This window comes from Brachyhypopomus gauderio, chromosome 14 (assembly GCF_052324685.1).
Source record: "Brachyhypopomus gauderio isolate BG-103 chromosome 14, BGAUD_0.2, whole genome shotgun sequence".
Classification (NCBI taxonomy): domain Eukaryota; kingdom Metazoa; phylum Chordata; class Actinopteri; order Gymnotiformes; family Hypopomidae; genus Brachyhypopomus; species Brachyhypopomus gauderio.
Genome location: NC_135224.1, coordinates 17,589,780 through 17,615,206, shown reverse-complemented (window position 1 = coordinate 17,615,206; position 25,427 = coordinate 17,589,780). Strand labels below are relative to the sequence as shown.

General features: G+C 46.7%; 2 protein-coding genes across 15 annotated transcripts; one reads left to right on the top strand and one right to left on the bottom strand.

Annotated features, from left to right (window-relative positions):
* Window positions 1-116: 116 nt before the first annotated feature.
* On the top strand, window positions 117-19,854 carry myripa (myosin VIIA and Rab interacting protein a). 14 transcript variants are annotated; one of them, XM_076972183.1, is made up of 18 exons: window positions 150-208; window positions 314-350; window positions 663-768; window positions 907-1,060; window positions 8,359-8,574; window positions 10,404-10,540; window positions 13,301-13,381; window positions 13,530-13,627; window positions 14,164-14,244; window positions 14,337-14,480; window positions 14,618-14,786; window positions 15,025-15,566; window positions 15,918-17,372; window positions 17,652-17,837; window positions 17,944-18,105; window positions 18,512-18,589; window positions 18,720-18,780; window positions 18,985-19,854. In XM_076972183.1, exons 4-18 carry the CDS (start codon window positions 951-953, stop codon window positions 19,032-19,034), a joined length of 3,570 nt encoding a protein of 1,189 aa, XP_076828298.1. In that variant the 5' UTR covers window positions 150-208; window positions 314-350; window positions 663-768; window positions 907-950; the 3' UTR covers window positions 19,035-19,854. The 14 variants fall into 14 exon arrangements, with proteins under 14 accessions (XP_076828302.1, XP_076828291.1, XP_076828303.1 ...); XM_076972187.1 differs by lacking the exon at window positions 663-768 and having other exon boundaries at window positions 117-208; window positions 903-1,060; window positions 17,944-18,084; XM_076972176.1 differs by lacking the exon at window positions 663-768 and having other exon boundaries at window positions 117-208; window positions 903-1,060.
* Window positions 19,855-20,241: 387 nt separating this feature from the next.
* plxdc2a (plexin domain containing 2a) lies at window positions 20,242-25,337 on the bottom strand. Its single transcript, XM_076972190.1, has 14 exons — window positions 24,989-25,337; window positions 23,947-24,155; window positions 23,715-23,855; window positions 23,381-23,450; window positions 23,165-23,287; window positions 22,907-23,025; window positions 22,724-22,823; window positions 22,519-22,614; window positions 22,223-22,304; window positions 22,059-22,119; window positions 21,724-21,934; window positions 21,184-21,219; window positions 20,755-20,912; window positions 20,242-20,618 (listed from the first exon to the last, which is right to left on the bottom strand). Exons 1-14 carry the CDS (start codon window positions 25,074-25,076, stop codon window positions 20,391-20,393), a joined length of 1,722 nt encoding a protein of 573 aa, XP_076828305.1. The 5' UTR covers window positions 25,077-25,337; the 3' UTR covers window positions 20,242-20,390.
* Window positions 25,338-25,427: the final 90 nt, after the last annotated feature.

Below are 25,427 nucleotides of genomic sequence, written 5' to 3'. Positions count from 1 at the left end.
GAAGCGGGGCGCATTAGATTCAACGGGTCCGTTGTGGCGCGGCGCTCTGCAGCGTGGCGAGCGCGCGCTGCTGCAGGCTTGTGGTTGGCTGCGCTCGCGACTCAGGCGCGCGCTGCTGCAGGCTTGTGGTTGGCTGCGCTCGCGACTCAGGTGCGTGCCGGGCACGGCTGGAATGGGCTGTTTATATTCTTCTATCTGATCACGTAAAGTAATTACAACTTACGCGGTATAATTCGCTAACTTTACAAATCTATAGAAACTTGTCTAAATGTTTATTTATTGTGACTTTTTTGTAAATTGCCGGTAAAAAAAGCAAGTAACTACTTGGTCGACTGCGGCGTGAGATAACGGTAAGTGCTTTGCACAGCTGTGGTTTCAGTTGTGATTTCACTTCAGCCATTGCTGACTCCCGTTATAACGGCAATGACCGTCGCTCTCATCCAGCTTTAGGTAGGCAGTTTAAGTTGATAAACAGAAATATTTCAGAGTATTCTTTGGATCATCACGAAGGGACGCTTTATCATTTTAGCCCACCAAAGTTCTTTAAAACAGGCAGCCACTGTAGAGATGCCACATTTACAGTATATCGTACGTTGTTCCGGGTCTGTTTTGGACCACATGCATTCTAATTGCGTGATTTTTCTCGTCGTAGTTGTATTTAGGTCCAGATTTTGCTTGAGACTTACGGTGAACACTGACGTGCGCGTACGAGTCGTCCACGAGCGCGACTTCACGCTTCGCTTGCGCGCGACGACGACGAGCGATAACGTACGCAATTAAGTTTGCGTTCGTTTCTCCTTCGGCTCAACACATGCCGTTTGTGACACAATACATTGTGTCTGCTGCCTCCTAAGTAGAAAGTATGGATAAGAAATAAGTAATAGTTATTTTTTCCTGTCCAGACAGTAACGAAGACAGAGACAGAACAGGTAGCCGATTGGCTCTGAGTGATGGGACGTAAACTGGACCTGTCCAGCCTGACGGCGGAGGAGGCGCAGCACGTGCTACAGGTGGTGCAGAGAGACATGCACCTGCGCAAGGCAGAAGAGGACCGTCTCAGGTAAGCCCCGCCCACTATCACCCCAATAAGGAACACGGCTACATAGGTAACTGTATTCTCCAATCACGTTAAAGTATGGACCAGCTGCTCCTGAAAGGATGCATATACGTGCCTTTGTGTATATTACTGCATTCTTTGGGAATGCAGGGACTGTGTTTTCCTGCATGGCCCACTTCCGAGTGGCATTCCAGGGACTGCTAGGCTGAGAGGGGAGATTTCCCATCATACTTTTGTGTGCACAGCACAAAGGGCCGGAAGGAGCCCTCCCTTCCCGGCCTCTCCTGCTCACGTCCTGAGACCAAGGGTCCCGGCTTGGTAGGCAGCTGATTTACAACACTCACCGCTGGGCGCATGCGGGTCTGAGCCATTTAGAGAGGATTATACCACATTAACCGTTGCCATCTAAGCGAGCAGTGTGTATTAGCTTATTTCTGCTTCAACTGATCTGAGTTTTTGTAGTGTGTAGTGTTGATATTCATGCGTGTCATTTCTCTAAGCATAAAGGTAGGAAATGACCCAGAGATAATCCTTCCATCGTAAAAATAAACCACACTGTGTGTACTTTACAAAGGTGTGCCAATACAAAAGTAAACCAGCATGTTTTCATGATCAGACTGCATACTGGTACAATATCTAAAATGCATTTCACACATCTGAATTTGATGAATGTGTTTTTTTTTTTTGGACATTTTTTATAATTTCTTCTTGATCATTAATTATGCTTGCACATGTTTTTAATGAAGGTTTTTCTTCATATTCAAGCTTGTGTGCTTGCTTCATCAAGCTTGCCAGTCACATTTTGCGGTCCACTTACAGTTCTGAACAACCTGAACATACTGTATTTCAGAATCAGAGCTCAGAACTTTAGAAACATGTTTAGATAACTAGTAGTTACATTGTTCTTTCATTTTAGCACAGATTATATGCTTCACTCTAGGTAGCAGAAGACAAGGTTATGACAGAATACAAGTCTTTGTGTCCATGGATACAGTGCTTTGAGTCTCCAAACATACTTCACTTTGTTTATACTTTTATCCTCTCTCATTGTTTTCACCTTCAAACAAATGAACAGACAGATAACCACATACAGCCTGTCACTGCAGACTTTTACAGCCTCTGATGTCAGTGAATTGAGTGTTTGAGTGTTATTATCCACAGGAGGAGATGTCATATATCCTCTGACAGACCATTAGAGTTCCTAAAGGGGCTCCGCCCACCCTCATTTTTCATAAGGAGCCTCTAAGAAGCCACCACCTCAGAAGTTCTTAACAGGGCTTAACGGGCAGGCACATCCCTTTGTCTGTATTTCACTGAATTCAGCCCACGACACCCCCAGAAGTAAAACAGTCAGGTCTGGTGTCCCAGCACCCCTCCCCACCTCTAAGCTCTCTTTTAAAACACTGACACCACTTCCTGAATCTCTGAACGTAAACCCAACGTGGCCTCTCTGGTGACTAAAGCAATCTCCATCCCCACGGATAGTGCTCACAGCTATCGGTTCCACTCTAGCATTATTTAAATGTATTCAGGAGGAGTTTGTCAGAGGAACATGCTTAGTTCTGCTATATTAGACTCTACATATATATCTGCAAAACAAAAACACTCTGCAGAAACAAACTGTTTCGCCTCCACTACTGAGTGCTGACATTTCCCATCACAATTAAGAACTGTTTGAGGCACCAGTGTTGTACTGGACTGATCCTGGGCCATTACACACACCCTCCTGCCAATAATCTTGTTTTTCTCCCCACAATGAGATTAGTTCAGTAAGAGTTTTGGCATGCAAAGTATCAACATTTACGCCGATCCTATCTGGAGTGGAATTTTCCTCAGAACATCTTGCCACGCCTATTCCTCGTTCTATCTGCGCATGTTTCTGTGTACTGCTAATGACATGGACACGATTAGATAACCGAGTGGAACGGTGTTGTTGTTGTTGTTCATAACGGATGTCTGTAATGACTGCCATCACCTTGCAGTTTAATCGTAGTGAAGTTTTTCATGTTTTTCGGTAACTAAAGTGTTCCATGGGGAGTGATAATGAGCTACACCATTATTCTGCTCTTAAATACCTCTTTAGCATCAGAGGTTGCACAGTATGTCCGGCACAGACTATATTGGAAATTCTGCGAGTTAGACTTTCCAAACAGACTTTTGTGTTTTTGATATCACATTTAAAACCATCACATTGCTGAGATTAAAGACTTTCTGATTTTAGACAGGGTGAAGGCCACTTTTGTCCAGGTTAATCAAAGCATTTAAATCAGTGTAGGTTAGCTGTCCTTGCACTGAGATTATAAACCCGTCATTGGCACCGTAGATCGGTTGCCTTATCAAACGCTGTATATTTATAGCTGCATCATGGCAGTGTGGTCATAACACCCCTGGACAGATGGTGAAGTGTTTTTAACACTGAAAAGAAAATAGAAAGGCTTCCCAGAGACCCATTAACTCATTAAGTGACTGCTGTAAGTATCACTTCATCTCTACGCACTTGGAGAACAATGGACTATGATGTACTGGGCCATTTGAAGTGATTAATAAAGACGCACCAAAGCTCTCAACCCACTTCTGTTTTCATCAAATCTCGGGCACATTACCGTTGATTGCTGAAGATTATACAAGAAGTCATATTTCCTATGTGCGGGGTTTTATTCTGTTGTAAGAGATTTCTTTACAAACAAGACGAAGGCCTTTTATAGCACCTTTCTAACATTTTAGATGCATAATTGCAGCCCAATTACTGGAATGAATATTGAATGCGACCGCAAACTGGAACACATGGTTCTCGTATTAAGGAGATAAAAGGGTCCTTTTAGTTTTCTTACCCTTGAACAATTTCACTCTTTAAACAGCACTACATTACATTTTTGATGTGGAAAGTTTTTTGTTTTTTTTCCCCGGCTCAGCCAATCACATGCCGAGAGGCGGTGACAAGGTGCCTCTGGGCAGACACTCTTGCGTAAACACTGGCTTGACCAGTAGGCAGACTCTCCTCTCTCTGCCCTCGCCTCTCCCCGTGTGTTTGGCTCGCACGCTTACCACTTCTCACTTTTTTGGGAGCATGACAAAATATTCAAGGCGAGACTAAAGGCAGACCGGGGTGCATGAGGCTGGGGGCGGGGCTGACTGGCAAGCAACAAACAAACGATTAAGAGCAGCCAATCAGAGCGCAGCGCTCCTAATCAACACCAGCAGGAAAGGTTTCCTGACCAAGTGTGAGCGGTTCCTCACAGACCACTGGGAGCACAGAAGCCTGCTTCTGTCATTAAAAAGGGACACGATGCATCACATGGCTCTTTTTATGTTGTTAGGGTTAGACGTAACCCTCATTTTCATACCTTCAGACCAGCACATGTTCTGGTGTGTGTCTTAAACATACTACAAAACTGCAGCACTCATAGATTGCTATAGGGCCATTGCCCACTAGGGGTGGGGGGTGGGGGAGTGACCCAGGGTGAGACTGGGTGAGACAGCATGACCTCACTGACATGCATGTGCTCTCCAAGGTTCTCACACTGTCCAGTCCTTCAATGTGAGTCTCACATTCTCATTCATGGCAAGACAGACAGGAAGCTCTTTCTCTCTCTCTCTCTCTCTCTCTCTCTCTCTCTCTCTCTCTCTCTCTCTCTCTCTCTCTCTCTCTCTCTCTCTTTGTCTCTCTCTCTCTCTCTCTCTCTCTTTCTCTCCTCTTTGTCTCTGCCTCTCTCTGACAATATCAGTTATTGGCCTAAAACACACCGCACTACCATTGACAGAATGTGTGCAATTCTCAGCACACCTTAGTCTATTCGATATTCCAGTCATGGCAAACCGCGCCAGTAGCGCAAATGTAGGTCAAGGAGGGGATGTGGAAGGTGAGACGAAATTGTGAGATGGAAAAACATTCCAACAAAGATCAGAGAGAAAGTTGGCAATGTAGAGAATCTCATCTGCGAGGAGATGCAGGGAATTCACCACTTAGGCTTTTTCAGTGTTATTTTCAAATGGTGTTGTAGTGGCAACAGTAGATATAGGTTTTGGATGTCTCACAGAGATGCTCAACTACTTTAGCAGTTCAGTACGTACTATTTCAGTAGTTGTAGTCACATTTTAAAAGTGCAGAGCACAGGAGTTGAGGATGCACTCTGGTTGCACTCTGCACAGAGTGCTGGGTTGAGAACTTTGTGATACAAACCGATGCACAAGGATGATAGTGGTTCAGGACAGAGCAGGGCAGTAGAGCAGGACACGGGATCAGGACAGTGGAAGACAGACAAGCAGGACAGAAAGAGGCTGGTGTAGCAGGACACAGGACCAGGACAGTGGAACAGGACATGAGCAGGACTGTGTAGCAGGGCGGTTGATGAGGAATGAGGAGTAGGACAGAGCGGCAGGACATAGGGTATGTGGTGAAGTAGACCATCCTGCAGTGTCCTCATGTAGCATCTGGACCAAAACAGAGAAACGGGGAAGGCAGACACACTCTGTCAGTCACTGGGCTGCAGTTCCATACCAACCTGTTTACATTCTTTGTCATTTACTAAAATTTATTAATATTTCCACCTGTGTGTCTCTGCATGCTTAATTTTCTCTGACTTCGTTACGCTACAACAATGTCATTTCCTGACTGGCTCGACCAGACCAAAGAGTCTTACCTCCAAACGTTAGTTGAAGTTTTCACTTCAACTAAAAGTCTAATTTCTCTTGACAAACGACCAAATCAGTACTAGCCAGTCTTTGTGGTCAGTTCTAAGTTTGTTTGCTTGTAACTTTCACAACAATCAGCTAAGCTTTTAGCGGCGGTCCCATAGTTGCGCCTATCCTAATAAAATCGACTGCAAGACATGATCGACTGGCCGCGAACACCACCCGTGGCGTGCGGTCAGAAACGGCGGGGGTGGCACTTGGATTACCCAGTACAGGATCCATTACGGTGAAAGTATGTAACATTAGAGTGGCAGCATTAGACTGGTCATTATTCAAAATGGGAGCCACTTAACGTGCAGTGTGACAGCCGGCCGAGACGACCGCGGGGAGCCAGCTGTGACGAAGGCCTTTTTCAGTCACAGTATGAAAATGGGAAAGTTAATCTTCTAATGTAAAGGCCGTAGTTGACGGCTATATTAAAGCCTGTGACTTTGTGTATGTTTTTTTGTAACACATCCTTCATTTTCTATAGTTTTCAGTGATTATCTGTAAGGCATATGCATATGTAGCTGCCATTCTTAGTTTTTTATTAGTTATTATTTTTGTGTACAAAAGGAGACCTCATAGGTCGGTCGTATAACGACCTCCGTTATAGAGCAGGGCTGCGACAACTTAACGGCATATCGATCTCATGTCGATAGTAAAGGAATAATGGCAAAGAATAATGTCAATTAACAGCGCTTTTTCTCAAGACACAGCACAGGGCAGTTCATGACCTACCAAGGAAAATTATGGAGCCATTTCACTCTCACATTATCTAAAATATGCTTTCCTGTGAGTACCATCACCGAGCTCGCCTGACTTGGTGCCAAGACTGTAAAATGGCGTTTTAAACAAACATGCCATTCAGCGTAGCTTCCAGAAAGCTAATATGTAATATGCTAACTGTAGTCAAAAGTCCAAAATAGTGAGTCAGTCACATATTTATCTACCTCCGTATTTGTTTATCTCACAGAATGTGCGGTGTTGGTTAGAGATTTTACACAAATGATACCTTGTCTGGGTTGTTGGTGCACTAAAACATGTTTGATTGTGGGCTTAAAAGAAAAATGTGGGTTTAAATTCACGTTTTTGGCTCACAATCCAAATGAAAACAAAACAGATCGCTTTGGAAAAAAGGTTTTGGGAAATGCTGTTAACCCCAACATGCAGTATAGAAGTTCCTGTTTCAGTGCCTCTCACACTGAGCACAGTGAGCGTTTTTATAAGCAAATATGAATACGAATCTAGAGATGTTTGTGATCCGAGGAATAATTATTGTACTTTACAGATTTTATTTTACTTACTGTATTTCATAATAATCGATTATGTGAATAGCCGATTGTTGCAGCCTTAGAGCCGTCCACCAACACGCCCTCCTCCCCCCTTTTCTGGGATCTGTGGACTACACTGAAGGTGTTAAGACATGTCATAAGCAGAAAGGGTTACTTTGTGTTTTGGATCTGTGTTTGTATGGCAGTGTTTGAGGGCACCTGTAGTGGCCCAGAGCTACATGTGTGCTCGTGTGTGTGTGTTGACGGGGATTTGGGGAAGATGCATTGATTGGCTGGTGTGGTACACTCATGCATTATGGTCAGTGTGTGGACTGTGTGTGGTGGTCTATGGCACTAAAAGGGTGTATCAGCAGTAGGTCTGTGTGGACGTGGCACGAGGACCCGCATGCAGAGCTGACAGGAGGTGCATACAGACATCAGATCATTACGCAATAATTGTGTGTGTGTGTGTGTGTGTGTATGCGTCTATGCATGTTTACCAGTTCTGATCAGCCCAGACTGGTGTGTGTAATCACTGATAATGCCTGTGCCCCAGGCCTTCAGTTAGATCGAGCAGAAGAGAATCAGATTTGAATTTGCATTTACTGTGCAGAGCAGCTCAGTGTCTCTGTGCTTTCTGGCTGAGATCCTGTGACCCTCTGTTTTTAGATTTAATTGCTATGATCAGGATTTGAGTGTTTATTAAGTCAGTCATTTATTCATTCACTCCCTTAACACCCAAGCAGCACTGGGTCCTTATAAAGTGTACACAGTCATTCTTAACCGCCACGACTGGTGCTTGTTTTAAAACAATAATGACTGTATTTAGTGACATGCATAACATAGGCAGCAAACTCAATTTCAGTGTATAATGACTTTCTTATCCAGAAGGGCTGATATGACAGGGCTGCTCTCACAGCTAATGTGCTGGTTGATCTCATGCACGGATTTGTCAGGGTGCGGAACCATTCGATGGAAAATATGGTTCACAATCGTGTTATTTTACAGTGAACATTCATCTTTGTAATTGTCAGTTTATCAGATGGGTTGTTGCGTGTGATTCTTTCTCCACTGCTTCTACTGCCACTGTGTCTTTCTCCACTGCTTCTACTGCCACTGTGTCTTTCTCCACTGCTTCTACTGCCACTGTGTCTTTCTCCACTGCTTCTACTGCCACTGTGTCTTTCTCCACTGATTCTACTGCCCCCACGTCTCCCCAGCCCCCTGTATGTCGCTTCCTCTTAACTGATTTTCCTTCCTCCTTTATTTCCAACATTTACTCCCACACTCCCGTGTGGTTTACTTCTCCTACCTTTACGTGTTACTCACTCTCTCTTCACCCCCCCCGTGTGTTAGGGAGCTGAGGCGTGAGCAGGAGGAGAACAGGAGACGCTGTGCGCTGCTCTCCCGCCAGCGTGGCTTTACCCGCCGCTGCTGTATGTGCTGCTGCTCCCCCTTCTCCTTCCTGCTAGCGCCCCGCCTCACCTGCCTCGACTGCGGCCACCACGTCTGCAGAAGCTGCTGCCGCTACACCCACCAGGGCTGGATCTGCTCCGCCTGCCAGAGGACCAGGTGAGTGTCCACCTCCGCGCCTTCGCCGTCCGCGTGACGGGGTCCCCCCCGGGATCGTGCCAGGGGCAACGGAATGACGAGTGATTCAGGGTTCAGGACCCCTGAGATCTTCATTTTTTAAATTGTGTTGTTTGTCTAAAGCTCATTGTCTAATTGAGGCTTTTTGTTTTGTTAAACATGCTCTGTGTAATTGGAGTTTATTTTACTACAGTGGTAGTGGTATTTTGCTTGTTTGCTGTGACTGGACAGCTGGAACTGTTCTAGGTGTAGAAAGAAAATTTTAGACTGTGCTCTGTACTTCATCTGTAGACCCTGATAAAAACGTGGTATAGTTCAGATGAAAGTAATTTAATAGTGAATTATGCTCTGCGGCAGGTTGAGTTTCATAAAAAATTTAAGCTGTTCGTAAATGCAGTAACTCTGTCACATACAGTAACTTTCCATACATCCATTGTGTTGAAAGCTAGGAGAGTTGGACATTCACTACTCCCCCCCAGACAGAGGACATCCATCACTGGGATGGGACTGTGATCGGAGAGAGTGGACCGACTCCTCTGAATTATTGCAGCGTACAGCTGAGAATTTCATCCAGTGCATTTGTTACACACGAGAGGAGTGAAGCTGATGTAGTGTGTAATGGCTGAACCCCCCCCCCCCCACCCCTGCTAGTAAATGACACAGTAATGAGCAGGAAGTGATGAGTGTGAATGATATGATGTTGATAGAGGAGGAGACGTGTCCTGGGCTTTATTATATATATTACATAACCCCGTATTTGTTATGGGGTTATATATAATATATAACCTCAATCTTGGTGCTATTCATGAGGACTACAAAAATTCCAGCACTGCCTCTTCATGCAAAATCACATATAACAGCTTTAAAGATGTTGCGTATGTTATTTATGTGTTTCGTATTTAGCGAAACTGAATCCGATGAACACTAAGGTCTGTACTGCGAGATTTAAGATGCTTTCAGTTTTGTATTTTACACCAAGACATCTTTAAAACTGAAACATTACTTTTTATGGATTGCCTAAGAATTTTTTATCAGTTAACACATTTTAATGTGTTTATGGTTCATCCTATATATGATTTGATGGCTATGATCTTTGTTTGAATTTTGTGCTTTAGTCTGGATTTAGAAACGTTCTGGATGAGTTGGGAAAGATGCCCGGGGCTGGATTTGTGTGGGCCAGTTGAATATGCAGCTGATCAAAGTACCCAAATACCCTAGAGTTAATATTTTTGAGGACTCTGTACATATCTGTCTCCAACATATGTTGCAAAACATATTTTCCCGTACTGCTCAACTTGCGAATCCTTTGCGCTCACCTCAGACAGCCTCTGAAGCGTGTCCTGGCTCTGGTCTCGAGAGAGAGCTTCTTCACGTGCAGGGAAGTCAGGGTCGTCTTTTCCAGGGGACAGAGCTGCAGCTCCCACACATTCCTCTCGCCTGGTGGGAGATGTTCCACAGGCCACCACATTAAACACGTGGACAAACACGGAGTGGCTGGATGAATTTGTGCTATTACACCCACGCAGTTTATTCTAATGCTTGCTGAGACTAATAATTGTTTTTTTTCTAAATATATCTGTGCATTAACAAACTGTTTTAAATATAATTTGGTAGAAGTGTCATAGATGTGCACGTGTGCACATTAAATTACTTAAAGAGTTTAACTGGTAACTAGTTAAACCGTTTCGGCTTCAGTGGGACTACATGATGGCCAGTGTGTTCCAGAGGAGGGTGTGTGTGTGTGTGTGTGTGTGTGTGTGTGTGTGTGTGTGTGTGTGTGTGCGTGCGTGCGTGCGTGCGTGTGTGTTCAGGCTGCTGAAGGCTGGTTCTCTGGAGTGGTTCTACAGCAGCATGAGGAGGCGCTTTAAGAGGTTCGGCAGTGCCAAAGTTCTGAAGACCCTGTACAGGAAGCTCCTTGCACCACAGGACAGCCAGGGAGAATTCACAGGTACAAGTCTTCATCACCACCACTCTTCACATCGGCCGTCTTCATAGGACACGTTTTTATTGTCTATTTTGTATGTATTTATTATCCTGGTAACCATCAGACATTTTGCACTAAATTCTTAAACTTTGACTAGTATGTTTGGTCTATATCAGTAACATATCTAGGTCATGGGCCAGGAAACAGCTTACACAGAGTACAGCACATCCACCAGATTATGAAGCAATGGACACACCATCAAAACACTTAGAAGTGAAGAAAGAAAAAATATATACCAGATGTAACTATGGACAACGTACTGCTGCAGCGACATGTGGGTTGGTGTGTGTGTGTGTGCGTGTGTGTGCGTGTGTGTGCGTGTGTGTGTGTGTGTGTGTGCGTGTGTGTGTGTGTGCGCATGTGTGTGTGTATTTTAAGAAGTCTCTGAGAGTTTGTCGTATTTGCAGGGGAAGTTTGGAGTAGAAGGTGTTTGTTGGTTCTATCGTGTTTGTTCTTTTCCCAAGTTCTGAATCCAGAATAAACGCATAGGTTGCCATGAAAACAAATACATTAACCATGGAAACAAATTCAATGGAAAGTGCAAATATTACACTGTTTTGCAAATGTTCATGTCCTTAATTATAACAGCAAAGGATAAACAGTTTTAGTATATACTCAGTTTTAGTATATACTCAGTGTTGCATAACCATAGTTCGGGGCTTAAGATGCTGTGTGAATGTAAGAGGGTTTATTCCCCACCTGATGTTTAAAGCTCATTTGCTGGCATTCCAGGACTCAGTGGGAGTTGTGAGCTATGACCCCAGCAGGGAAGCGCGGGAGAGAATCTCTTCATGCTGATGTATTCACACACTCCGCTCAAACGTCCTAGGGGGAGTCGTCATTTAATACATATGGCTGTTATCTAATGAAGCAGCCAAACAGAAGCTAACAGCAGCTGAGCTACACGGGGTGTGATTAAGGTTAATGTGAACACCCATGAAGTTGTTTGTTTGGTAGATTTTAGTTAAACCTGGTCATGTGAGATCCCCTGGCATCACGAGGCCCTGACTCACAGCCTATACGCATGATCTCCGGCCCGACGCAGACCAGCAGACCAGTGGAGCGTGTCCAGACCAGCCCGCCCGGAGAAGATCCCCATCATAGGGACTCTGGCTTTGTACCCCAACCACCTCGGCTAACGTATACCATGCAGCCCAACGTGATACAGCCAGAGAACATAGGAGACTTTAAGATGGATTTGCATTCCATGATGATGTTTGAGAGTGTATGTGTGTATCTGGAGGAACGTGTGATGTTTGTACGTGTGTAACGTAGAGGGTTGCCAACAGTGGGGAAAACCCTTTAGATGTTAAGTAGCAGGCTGTTCCACCACCACAGGTTTTTTAAGGAGGTAAGAACCCACGTGCTAGGTGTCTGAGATGCAAACAAACCTCTGCTGATATGATGCGGGTACAAATGGCAACATTAAAACCAGAAATAAAAACACAAAAATTAAGGATGCCAGGGGAAGACAAGGACCTCTCAAGGAGTGAGAGAAACTACAACAAAAACAATTTCCCTAAAACCAAAGATTTAAAAAATCTGATTAGAAAACCAGAGAATGGCACAGAAACAAAACAGATAATAAATGGAAAAGACTCCCAGGAGGGAAAGGAAGGAAAATTCCCACTAATCAAGATACCGGACCATCTGACCTCTGACACAAGAACACTCTGTAAAAAGACTCTCATAAAAAGACTCAGCAAGGGGTTGCTGAGCAGTCCGCCTATATAAACCCTCAAGAAAGGTGTAGCTCATCCAGCCTAATTAGGCTGGTTTAGCGGATGGGCTCCCTCTAGTGGTGGCTGGTGGTGTAGTCTTGGAGCCAAGCCTTACAGCGTGTGAATCTGGAGGAACGCATGAGATTGGAAATAGGAAGACTGTGTTAAAGCAACATTTGGTAGCATCAGAGGTCATCCGAGCTTGAGCGGATCTGTGGAGGCCTTTGACACCTCAGGCAGGTGTCAAAACGTTTTTTTCTTGGAAAAATTCAGTCTTGCGATGAGGTCATTGGGCCAGTCCAGCGGGGCGTGTCTGAATCACCCAGTGTTCTGTCTGCTTCTGTCACTGTGTGCACACTGACTAACGCAGAGCACTAGAACAAAACACAGTTATCTACGTCTATCAGAAACTAGTGTGTGCCATATTTTCTGGTCTGGGGGAAATGGAATATAGTCAAATAATTGAAATGTTTATCAGGAATAGAGTCTATACTATGAATCACTGTTCTGGAACAAGAGACTTAATGCTGTGCACAAGGCCACACTAATGTAGTTACACCACAGGCAGCACTGATTATGTGTGTGTCTGTGGGGGGGTATTATGTTGTACTATTTTGTTATTAATGAATTGCAGCACCTTTTATTTAAACAAGAGGGATAAACATGTAATGGCATTACAAAAACCATTATGTTGTAGATATGGGCATAGCACCTGTTGTCTTATGACAGAGTCAGACAGGCACACTGGCTTGATAGATATCTGCTTATTCTGTATATTAACACCCAGTTGATGTTAAGCTTACCGTACTGTAACAATCATACATAACAGTGAGGTCCATGGGAAACCTGTAACACAAAGGTTCATGTATGGTCTGTGCATGAGTGATTAGTAGTGGTTAGTAGTGATAGATAGTGTGATTAGTAAACTGATCATAACCTGGGTGCTTCCTTACGCCCACCGCACATGAGCTCCAGACGTGTGACGCTGTTGTATTTCTCACAGGGAGAAGTACCTGTGCTGAAAGCACCGGCGGCGACAGCAGCGTTTACGAGAGCGACTCCACGTTCTACAGACACAGCGAAGGTCAGTGACATCACAGTGACATCACACGTCGTCGAACTCCACCGCATTACGCCTGCGTCCCCGCAGGACAGAACCGCTCCCCGCACGCGTACGGTGTGACCCATTCAGCCAGACGACAGCGTAGATCTCTGCTGTGCTTTGTCACCAGAGCACAGCTTGGCGGAGACCACCGGTGTGGCACGTCGAGTGGCCGAAGAGGCTGTAGACGAAGCCATCGCCAAGAGCCAGAACCAGACGCACGGTGAAGTACGTCCCGTGCACCAGCCGACTGCGGAGAGTGCGCCTTTTATACTTGAGCCTCTGTTGAGTCTCTTTTGTTTTATTCAAATAAAAGTGGAAATACGTGTTTCTGTTTGCAAGAAACTGTTGTTCCTGCCCAGCTCTGTGCTGATTGTGTTTTGTGGAGATAGACCGTTAAATTAGACGTATAACCTACAAGTTCATGGGTTACTGTAATGCAAGTGTGGAACTTTCACAAGAAAATGCATTACTGGATGACTGATACAGCAGTATCTAATGTATTGGTATATGTAGGTCTACCGTATGAAGGTCGACCCCGTTACAAGCTGACGTCATTATTCACTAGTAAACAGAGCCAACGACATTCCATATGTACGTGTTAACTGAAATGAACCTCTGGCTTCACTGGCACTGATGGGCCAGCAGGACGGTGTTTGCGTGTACCAACTCGGAGAGCAGACGCAAACAGCCGTGCGTGGTGCCACGGTGCCTCTGCCCCGGCGGCCCTGGCTAAAGCTGCCCTCTCCTGTTTCCTTCCAAAGCAAAATCTGAAGGAGGCTCAGTACCTGCAGGACAACAGAGGAGAGCTGATCGAAGAGCTCACCACCGCCATCGTGGAGAAGGTGAGGAAAGTGCACGCGCCTGCTACTGGGATTGTCCTGGTTAGTTACCTGGACCTCCCCTCCAGGCTTGTGAGTCTTTTCCCCCCCTTCAGATAATCCGCAAGAGGAGTGATACATCGAGGATGCAGCCGGGGTGTCCAGCTGGCGGGAGCAGCGAGGCCAGCTCCCCTTCCCCCCCCGGGGATCGAGCCCACAGCTCCCTGGAGTTCAGGAGTAACCTCAACACCTCCCTCCGGGTCAGTGTCCTTCAACATGCCCTTGTGAAAGACCCACGGTGCCTCACACCGGTCTCCTAATAACACAGAGCTTCAGCCAGAAGGTCAGGATCATCGTTGTTAGTTCTTCTACAGCTTGTGCCCTCCTCTCTCCTCAGAGGTCGCAGTCAGCCATCGCTCTCCACACGGAGGACGGGCCGACCCAGGAAGGCGACGTGGATCAGGGACACATGTTCCTTCCCGGCTGCACCCGCGGGCTGAAGAAGGAGGGAACCACGGGTCCAGTCCTTCCCATCTGGAAGAGCGTGGACCGGCTGGACAATTCCAGTAAGAGACTGATTATGTACAGGAGGGCCTGTGTGGTTACTCATCCCTGCCTCCCCTGTGCATATGGCACTGACAAAGACAGACAGATTTTAAAATTAAATTAAGCTTAGAAACGTCATGGTGCTGAACTGTGTGTGTGTGTGTGTGTGTGTGTGTGTGTGTGTGTGTGTGTGTGTGTGTGTGTGTGTGTGTGTGTGTGTGTGTGTGTGTGTGTGTGTGTGCGTGCTCGTGTCCGAAGGTGCTTCGATGTTGCAGAGTCCTGACGGTAACTGGATTGCCATGCAGAGCACCCAGCTGTCTCGTCCCAGCCTGCTGACCAAGCGTAAGAGTCTGGTGTTCTCCGCCCTGGAGCAGGAGTCGGGTGCCGTGTCTGCCTACGACGCTCTGGGCTCCGACACCGAGCCAGACGCCGACGGAGCCTGGGGCGCCGCCCTGCTCCAGTTCCGACACAAGATCTCGTCCAACAACGCGTCCAACGACCCTCGGGCCACGATCCCACAAACCCCCACAGACAGCGCAGCAGAGAACTTCCAGACAGACTCGGGTCAGGATGTGGCGGCGTTCAAACCTCACAAAGGCCAGTTCCCCGTCCTGAAGAGGAAGGTGGTTCGGGAGCACAGACGTCCAAGCATACTGGACATGAACTTTTACCCAGACGGCACAGAAAGCAGTGAGGACGGCTTAGAGAACAGCAGAGCCAAGAGGACCCGGAGGAAGAGGAGAAGCAAGAGAGGGCCTGCAGAGGAGGAAGGCTTCATGAGCATGCCATCATCTGAAGAAGTGAGATAAATCTCATACTGGAATTTTCTCATACTGGAATTTTCTCATACTGGTATTTTCTCATACTGGTATTTGGATGTGTCATAAATCATAATATTAAATGAATATTTAAAATATTTAAAATATTAAATTAATATTAAATATTAAATATTATCTGTTGCTCTTTTTCTCTGGTGACAACCTTAATTAGTCCAAAGAATAAATATAAGAACAAAAAATTACCAGTGTAATAGAAATGCAACAAAATTATTTAAAAATAATGTTTATTTGCTGTTGATCTTCAGTCAGAGGATTACTTTTATTACACTGATATTGCCTAGTACTTCCAAGTAAGCCAATTTTCCTTTACAGGACTATAGAAAGATGCTTCTGGAAGTTCTGACGAAGCACCAGATGGAGAGTCAAGTTGACTCAGAGGTCGAGAAGGACACTTCAGACACCTCCACTTCAGACACCTCCACTTCAGACACCTCCACCCCACACGCTGGGAGCTCTGGTGCCATGACCCCCGAACCTGAGGATGAAGACCGAGTCACTGAGCATCGTCTTCTGACTGAACTCATAGATCACCAGCTGACACCCGCAGTACAACTGTCTGCTCCATTCTGCAAAACGAAGGATGAACCCGATAGAGAAGCGGAGATAGTAGGAGAGGCAAATGCAAGCAGAGAGGAGAGAATGGGAGAAACGTCGTGGGATGTGGAGGTGGGGGAGGGGCGGCGAGGGTCTGGAGAAACGGAGCGTTGGCAAGAGAGAGAAGCAGGCCAGAAAAAGGTGGTGATACCACCACCAGAAGAGGAAAGCACAGCATTCTCAGGGTCAGTGGAAGAAGGAAACATCGCTCTACCGGCTCTAAATGTCCACAAGAAGGTGAAAAGGTCAGACAGAGAGTGTGTGAGTTCAGGAAAGCTGAACAGAGAGGTGTGTGCTGACTTCCGTGACGAGATTACGCAAGAGACGACAGAGAAGCAAAGTGAAAAACAGACGGAGAGAACTGCAGGAATTCCACAGGAGAGGCGCTCAGGTCAAGACAAAGGTCACGAGAAGAGCGAATCAGATGTCTTCAAGCCAGAGGGACTGACCACATCTCCTTCAGCCACAGCCTGCCGGATGAGTGAGAGAACCAGCATAGAGAGGCAGGATGCAGAGGCAGAGACATCAGGTGGGGGACAGACAGGTGGGGGACAGACAGGCAGGGGACAAGAGCTGGAAAGCCAGAATGGTTCCAGGCTGAAGAAAAAAGGAGAGGCAGCTAGAGAAGGAAGAGAGGACGTTGAACACATGCTAGTGGCCGAGAGGCGCGGGAACCGGGAATCGACCGCCAACAGCACAAGTGCGGCCGAGAGTGAAGAAAGCGAAACAGCACCGGAGGGATGGAAGAAGGGAGAGAAGGACGGATGCAATGAGCTGGATCTAACCAGACGCGAGGAGGACGAAGCCGAGTACGAGAGCATGATTGATAGCGTGGTCCAGGCTTTAGACAACATGGAAAAGGAGATCGAAGCAGACATGTGTGACACCACGTCAGATGCCACCGCTGAACAGAGGGCGGAAGAACAGAAAAAAGTAAAAGAGATGACACGATTCAAAGAGACGGAGGAAGATACTGGGATAAAACAAGACAGAGTGAATGAGGCCAAACCACTCAGGGTCATGGAAAAGGACGGCCAACATGACTGGGTCCAAACAACAGAAGGAAAGAGTTGCGTCATGAAAGCAGACGAGTACAGGGCCCACACAGTCGAGGAAGATTTGGACAGCGCCCTCTCTGGTCAGGAGTTTCTTTCACCAGAGGACATATATAAAGTAAGAGCCAGGCTGCGTAGTGTTGACCAAGCATTCATGAGCAGATGAATCACCATCATTTTTTTTTTCACTTTCTTTCCACCTATCATTGGCACGGTCAAGATTGGCACCGTCTGGAAAATTACTTTTTAAATTTTATTCCCCATTCTGTTTTCCTCTGTATGTTACACACTTGTGTCACAAGTCTGGTTTGCTGGTGTCCTGAGAAACATTCTGTTCTCCACTATGTATACTTAAGAGCACATTACTCATCATCAAACTGTGTTTGTGTGTCTGTAGAAGTATTCTGCTGCGTCACTACGCAGTATTACTACCGAAGTGCTGAAGGTCCTGAACGCCACCGAAGATCTGATCCGCGGCACCATGCGTGATGGGGTCAGCCAATCAGAGTCCCAGGACCCGCCTTCCCTCTCTCCTGCGCAGAGCAAGAGGCTGGACGAGCAGCTCAGCCACTTAGAGGAGAACGTAGGAAACCCCCCCCCGCACTGCACCCCTTGTCAGTCACGGGCTGGACCATCTCCCCCACTCTTCCGTTTTAGCCAGTCTTCCAACCCTATTTGTGTCTCGACAGGTGTACGTGGCGGCTAGTGCAGCATTCGGCCTGGAGGCGGAGCTCGAGGAGCTGGCGGAATGTGCTCGTGGTGTCTGCGGAAACACCACGGAGGGCGAGCTCGCCCACCTGGAGGAGCAGGTGGCCTCGGCCGCCGCACAGGTGCACCAGTCGGAGCTCCAGGTGTGTGCTGCCTGGGCACACCCACGCTTCAACGCCACGCTTCCACGTCACGCTTCAATGCCACACTTCCACGCCACGCTTTCATGATCTCTCTTTGACGTTGTTCAAACTACATCTTTTCCTTTTCTTTATTTCTTTCTGTCTAAATTGTTGTTGTTGTTGTTGTCATGGTGACCGGTGTCGGCCAGAGGAGGATGGGTTCCCCCCCTGAGTCTTGGTTCCTCTCAGGGTTTCTTCCTCATGCAAAAAACTAGGGAGTTTTTCCTTGCCACTGTTGCCATTGGCTTGCTCACTGGGGGCTAGGACTCGGGACTTGTAAAGCTGCTTTGTGACAACAACTGTTGTAAAAAGCGCTATATAAATAAAATTTGATTGATTGATTGATGGTTGTTCTCCTTTCGTTCAGGTGACCGACATCGCAGCAAGAATTGCGGCCTTAAAAAACGCAGGCCTCAACGTAGCCCCACAGACACGCGTAACCAAGGTGAGAGCAAATCCCGCCGTACCACATCGGCGGCGAGAGCGTTTGACACCTGCTCACAGACACACAAATACTCGCACACTCGTATATATGTGTGCACACACTGGGATAAATATCTAACGTCTTATTGCAGCCACAAACCATTGACTCATGTAGGCTGCACCGCCGACGACTCCCAGCGCCTCCAGTTCAAGGTAAGAACCAAACAGGCCGCACACATCTGAGTCAAAACACTCAGTGAGTCAAAGTACCCTCATCCCCACCCACTGCCACCTTGATTTTTCATTTTTGTTGTATATATTTTTTGTAGTTCTATATGCGTGGTCCATTGATTAACGTTGATGCTTTTCCATTTGGCTGTAGAAAAAAAGGCATAACAAGCTCTTCAATCTGTCCAGATCTCCGTGTCTGTTCATCTGTACCTTCACACCGTGAGCAAGGGCTCTGAGCAGACGCACACTGCTAGGGTTTGAGTCACATCACTCTGTTTGCCTTAACCCAACAACCAGGAGGGCATAAAGGACAGTCTCCTTCTCTGTTCAAACATTTCTCCCCAGCATTGGAGGGAGACGGTCCATAGCTGATGTGTGGGAAGAAAAGAATCCGCAGTAATCGAATGGCTAATCTTCCTACCCAGTGGCTTGTTTACATGCCTAAATAAAAGCTCATATTTTGCTGTCAATCCTGAATTGTGTAGTTAGATTGGGAAACATTTTAAGGATCACAAAGAATCTCTGGATCAGGTTGCTTTCATATACAACTGCAAACAGATATGATGTGAGAATATATGTATTATTTTGCTTAATAATTTTTTTTAAGACCAAGTCTGAAAAGCTATTTCATATAGCTTTCCTCTCTAGATTATAGGTTTATATATCATAATTGGTCCGGAGAAACGCTGCTACCAGCTGAGTTCTGCCATTTGTCTGTTGCTGCTAACCTGCCAATTAAACTCAGTCACTGAGACTTTTTTGAGACTTTGTATCGCGGCATTTACAGAGAGAACACAGGAATCATAGTTTGCTGATGTGCTATTTGTGTCTGTAATTATTGTAAATATGTAGATTACATTGTGTAAATGAATAAACAAAAACTCAATCACGTACCATTTAATTATCACTGTGTTGAACATTATGGAACAGTGAACACTCACTTGCTGATATCCAGATCAGCTGAGCCCATTAAAGGTCTGGGTGAAACTTCTGAAGCTCAACTGATGTACCAACTCAGCTCTGTAGTCTCTTCTAGTTTAAGATTATAAATACAACACACTTATAAAACAAATAGAAAAATATATTTTGAAAAACATTCAAAATGGTCATTGTTGTTTTTGCATCATGAGACATTGTTTTCCTACAAATCATTGCCATTTATTCCTGATGCTTTGGTTGTTTTTTTATTTGCTTGCCATTTTTTAAATTTATCTTTTGAATTCAAGATTTTAGATTTGATACTTGTGACCAAATAGCAGTATTGGGAATCTTTTTCATGTTGATTCATCTAATTATAGTGCAGGGTGAAATCTGCTTGGTGAACTCATTCCTGATCTCTGGGTGTTTACGCCGTGTCAAGAAAATATCTAATATATCTTCTCTTATCAAAACAGGCTTTTATGTAGTGCAAGCAGAAAATTATAAATCAAAAACATTCTTTTCCAAAAATGCATAAATGTTATTTTAACTATTCAAATACTGTTTACATGATTTGTGTCCACAGTTGTTAGCAAAATAAATAAAAGGCAATGCGAGTGATAACGGTCAGAGGTCTGCTAGTCTCTCTTGGCTGGCCTTACTGGCACCAGGTGTCAGCATTGCTCCATGACGAGAAAGCGTTCCCTCTGGTCAGGCACGATGAAGCCGTCCCGCTGGTCCGTGGTAAAGGAGCTCTCTCGCCTGTCTGAAAGGCCAAAGCCCTCTGTAGGCTCTATTACAACGAAGCCTTCTTTGTCCTGCCCCAGGCCCTCGACGTCCGCGTAGCCCGGGTTGGCTAAACCTCGCCGGAACAGTATCACCGGCCAGTGTCTTGGGCGCCTCTGACAAAGATCACAGAAGGAATGACACACGGTACGGCAAAGATCCCCTACACCGAGGACTTATGAAGGTGGAGGCACTCCGACATTTAACTCTTCTGCGTGTTTTTTTACGTAAGCTAGGTTATTATTTACGGACCTCTATGAAGAAGACGGCAGCACTGGAGGTGGGGTGGTGGTACAGGTAGAGCAAAGCCATCACCGCGGCGACCATGAGGAGCATGGTGACCAGGGTGCCCGCCAGCGCGCCCGTCTGCCACCCGTCCGCGCTCCGCTCACTGGACGTCGTCTCTGCGGCTGGGAGAGGACAGAGCACGAAACCGAGCAGACCGACTGCACCCAAGCCCCTCCCACTGGCTGCTTGTCCTTCCCATTGTACAACAAGCCCCTCCCACTGGCTGCATGCCCCTCCCTCACGTCAGCCTCTGTCAGGTGACACATCCAGTCAGTAATCAGGGTGTCTGGGTTTGTTTTTTTCTTCCTCCCCCCAAAACAGAAGCTATTCAAAAAGATTCAAAAACAAAAAAGCTGCTCATATTTTTGGGTGGGCAAAAGGTGTAGCACTTACATCCATCTTCAGTCAAGTGTGCAACCTTGGAGTCATCTGCAGAGAAGCAACCAAACAACCATAAAGCGACAGTAACCACGCCTCTATTTGTAGGTCAATATCCACATCTCATGCTCAAAATTACAAGAGAAACACATAAAACCTCATGCTATCTATTTAACTCCCAACAGCCTGTCGTAACTTACGCAGCAAACAAGGTGGGTTTATTACAGGACGGGACTGGTAGCGGGCACAGGGGACTATAAAGTGAAGCTGAGGTACGGCAGACTGTGGCTTCCTGACACGTTTACAGCACAATAGTAGAGGAGCAGAACGCATGAGACCTTGTACACCTATACAACTCCGCTGCTTCTGCTCACTCGGCCTTATTAAAGACGTGATGTGTGCTACTGGTGCAGCCCGTGTGTGTGTGTGTGTGTCGAAGCACACTTCCTTCAACCAGCTTACAGTCCACCTTTTTTTCGAGGTCGTCCTTTTCGAGGTCGCACCCTTACACTAGATGTTAACACGTAGTCGACGGCGAGGCTGCTTGGCACTCACGTTCAGTGGGGGCGGAGGCAGCAGGGGGCGCTGCTGAGCACGCAGCGCTGCGGGTTCTGGCCCAGACACCTGCGGTTGTGGGCGGCTGGGCGGTGGCTCCAGGCGTTTCTGCGCCGAGCACCGTCCCCACTGCCTTGTTCACTGCGGGTGTGGTGGTCAGGCCGAGAGCCTGGGTTAGATTTGCGGTCTGACCGCAGCTCTGGTTCTTGACCTGGAAGCATATCGAAAGGCCACTGAATGAAGCAAAAGGCAGAAGATGACAGACAAGCAGATGAGGGGGGGGGGGGGGGGGATGTTGTGCTAATGCACGCCGATGTGCTAATGCACTCCATTACCTCATCCAGACACCCGCCGTCAACCCAGTCCTGACGGTAGCGGTCGAATCCACTGGAACATCTGCACCCCCCCCACACACAGAAGAACCATTAAAGGAACGCTAGGTTCCGCAAAATGAACGTCTCAAATATTTACTGTAACGAAACGCAGGGTAGGAGCAGACCTCTGGAGGCGGCCGCACCAGCTGCAGTTGAAGCCGATGTGAGAGGTGACGCAGCCGTGACAGCCGGAGAACCGCAGGCAGGCTAGCGGAGCGGGAAGGCCAGGAAACAAGACATTTTAACACGTGGGTGAGGAAGACGAGAAGGCAGCTCACGCTTCCCCCGCGCCACGCAAACAACCGCGCACGGCTACGCCGGAAAAAACGACCATGTGAAGAGGAAGAGGGTGCAGAACGCCGCTGGGCCGGAAACGCCACTGGGCCGGAAACGCCACTGGGCCGTATTCCGTCACACTCACTTGGCAGAGGCAACATCTCCACGACGGTGGAATTTGTAATCTTGGATTTTAACAGCTCGACACGGTGGTATTCGTACACGGTCCTCCTTCGGATGTCTGTTGCAAAAGGAAATCAGGCTGCATGCGTGAAACAGCGGGATTAAAGCTCTGAGCCAAAGCCCTGATCCTCCATTAGAACAGGAAGCTGCTGTAAGCGGCTCCTCACCAGGAATCTGCTGAATCTTATGAAGCACCACAAACGCATCGGAGAGTCCGACCTTCACGGGGTGAGCGGCCGAGCTGATCTCGCTGATGTCGACGGGGATCTGAACGGCACCGGGAGAAAAGTGTTAGCGGAAGCACGTACGTCTATTTTGGTGTTTGCGTTCGAATTAGGACACGGCCAAACCTCCTTGTACGCAAAGGCGATCCTGCCATCACTGTGCAATGTAGCCTGGAAGGTGAAGCTGCCCAGGTGAGGGCTGTCTTCCAGGTACATGTGGTCCCACTGCACCACAAGGGCTGTGCCTAAGAACCAGAGAGAGGCCAGTCCAGCGCCCACCTCCATAATCTAAGTTCTTTAACCAAACAAACTTCACTAGACCACGACTGAAAGAGCGATCGAGTTTGGACGATGGCGACTGATCTGTCTGATGTTCTGTCGTACCGTTATCACAGTAAATGACGGTGGAGTTTGGACCGATGCTGGGGTCAAAGCTGGCCATGAGTGGAGCAATGTACTGGGTGGCCGTGAGCATCCTGTGGATCACATCTCCAGTGTAGAGGAACCCTGTGCAGATATGTGGGGGGGAAGAGGGGGGGGGGGTTGTGTTTTAAATGTACCACCCCAATATAGGTTTTTAGAAGAATATTGAAAACTTACCACCAGTAGTGACTGTGATGTCTCTAAGTAAGTGTCCATAGTAGGGAAACTCAAAGGACAAGTTCACTCTCTGTAAAAAGGACACTGAATTACTGAATTACCACACATGGCTCAGGGACAGATTATCCACACTGAGTGGGTATTCGTGACTCGTACTACAGGCAAAAACCTACACTACTGTCTGCAACATTGATGAAGGTAGTGAAATGCCACACTCATCCAGCGGAGCCAGCACACATAATAGCTTCCACTCAAAAAACCTATTGAGATGTTCGTCTACAGTACCAACTATATTTTGTGCAGTTACAGCAAACATATCCATGTCCAGTCTTACCAAAGCCTGCCTGGGGCTGTTGGAGAGGACACCATGAACCTTTCCCTTGTCCATCTCCTCGATGTTTACCCACAAGCCCTTGCCTGTAACATCTTCAGGTCCGTGGATTTTGGACACGTAGTAGGTGTGATCCTTGTCCTGCTGTTAAGCAATGAGAACAACCGTGTTAGCAAAACGATGTGAACGTGAGGGCTAGCGGCCACCTGCGATGTTTATGAAAGGAAGCCAGTACCTCGGTCTGAGAGCTTATCCCACGGCTGTCATTGGTCACTATTTCAGGGAAGCGTTCGGATGCCGGTCTTCCGTGCTCGTGGTACTGCCCTGGCTCGGGGGCCTGACTGGTCCATGGGTTCCCTGGCTGTTTAGAAGGGAGCAGCCCCCTTGGGCCTCGATCTTCAAGGAGTCTGTGATCCACGGCCACCTCCTGAAGCCCGTCAAATGCTACATCAGAGACAGCTGATGTCCGGTTATAGTTTCAGAACCACAGACATCCTAAAGTGGCAAACTGAATGTAATTCAAATGAGGTTTCAGCTTTGCTGCACCTTACCCAAACACCCAAACATATTGGTAGTTCACAATCTATTAATAATTATTCTATAAACAACTTCAGCAGTGCTGTTCATATGATGGGGTGTCCGAGAGACTGAGACACATGAGCAGAGTGCCCAAAAACACCTCTAGTTCTCCTGGTGACAGTACGTGCACGCTCTTCTTTTCGCAGGATGGAGTGAACCATTCTTGACATTCCTCATGCTGGGCGCGTGGGGAGACGTAGTGACGTAATGTATTGATGCTTTCGAATTTTTTTACGCTTACGTGCGGTGCGCACACAGAAAGCAGACTGTTGCACTGTGTTGTATGGAGGTGCATTAATAGGAATTACTTTTCAGCATTAGGTGTCATTGATGTCAATATGCAATCGAGAGAAGTTTTGTTTTCTACTTGTCACTGAAACTACCTGAGCCGTCAGATCCAACGCCAACGGAAACAACGGTGAAAACTTTCCAAACATCAACACCATCCGTTACATCTGGGGTAATATACCTATTTATTTGTACAAGCTACCTACGTTAATAGTTAATGCTCACTGACGATTTTCGTTAAGTTCTGAAAATTGAAATATAGAGCGCTTGATATATCTTCAAACGGCGTCACGTTTGTGGATGTAATTTTAATTACAATAGGTTTCCCACACTACGTGTGTGAACCCTAATAAATGTAATACAACACAGACGCATGTTCGTCTCTTTTCTCAAATGCAAAAGCCACTTACCGCTTCCTGACAGTTCTTCAAAGGTGAACTTAAACCGAATCACAGTGCACACTCCGACAAAAACGCTGAATTTTGCCGCAACTACCATGTCGAAAACGACAATCCAATAATCTGTTGGGCACAGACGTTGAAGCTCTTCTTAAATGCACCTGTTATGCGTCCGCGCTCCGGTAATCCACAAATTCCCCGTTAACTTCAGCGATAGTTGCACAAATTTGCGCCACTCACTAAGCGCGAGTAGTGTATAGCCTATATATACAGTAATACAAAAGTGCATATATAATACAGACTATAGCGCAACGCTGGTGTTTCTATCCGTTACAGATGTCGTTGCAGGTCAGGACAAGAATGCTTGAGATGGATGTTAAGTGGGTGTGTGGTAGTCTGATTTATCGATGAGGGGAGGAGAAACGTTTTACATTTAGAAGCTGACTAAAAG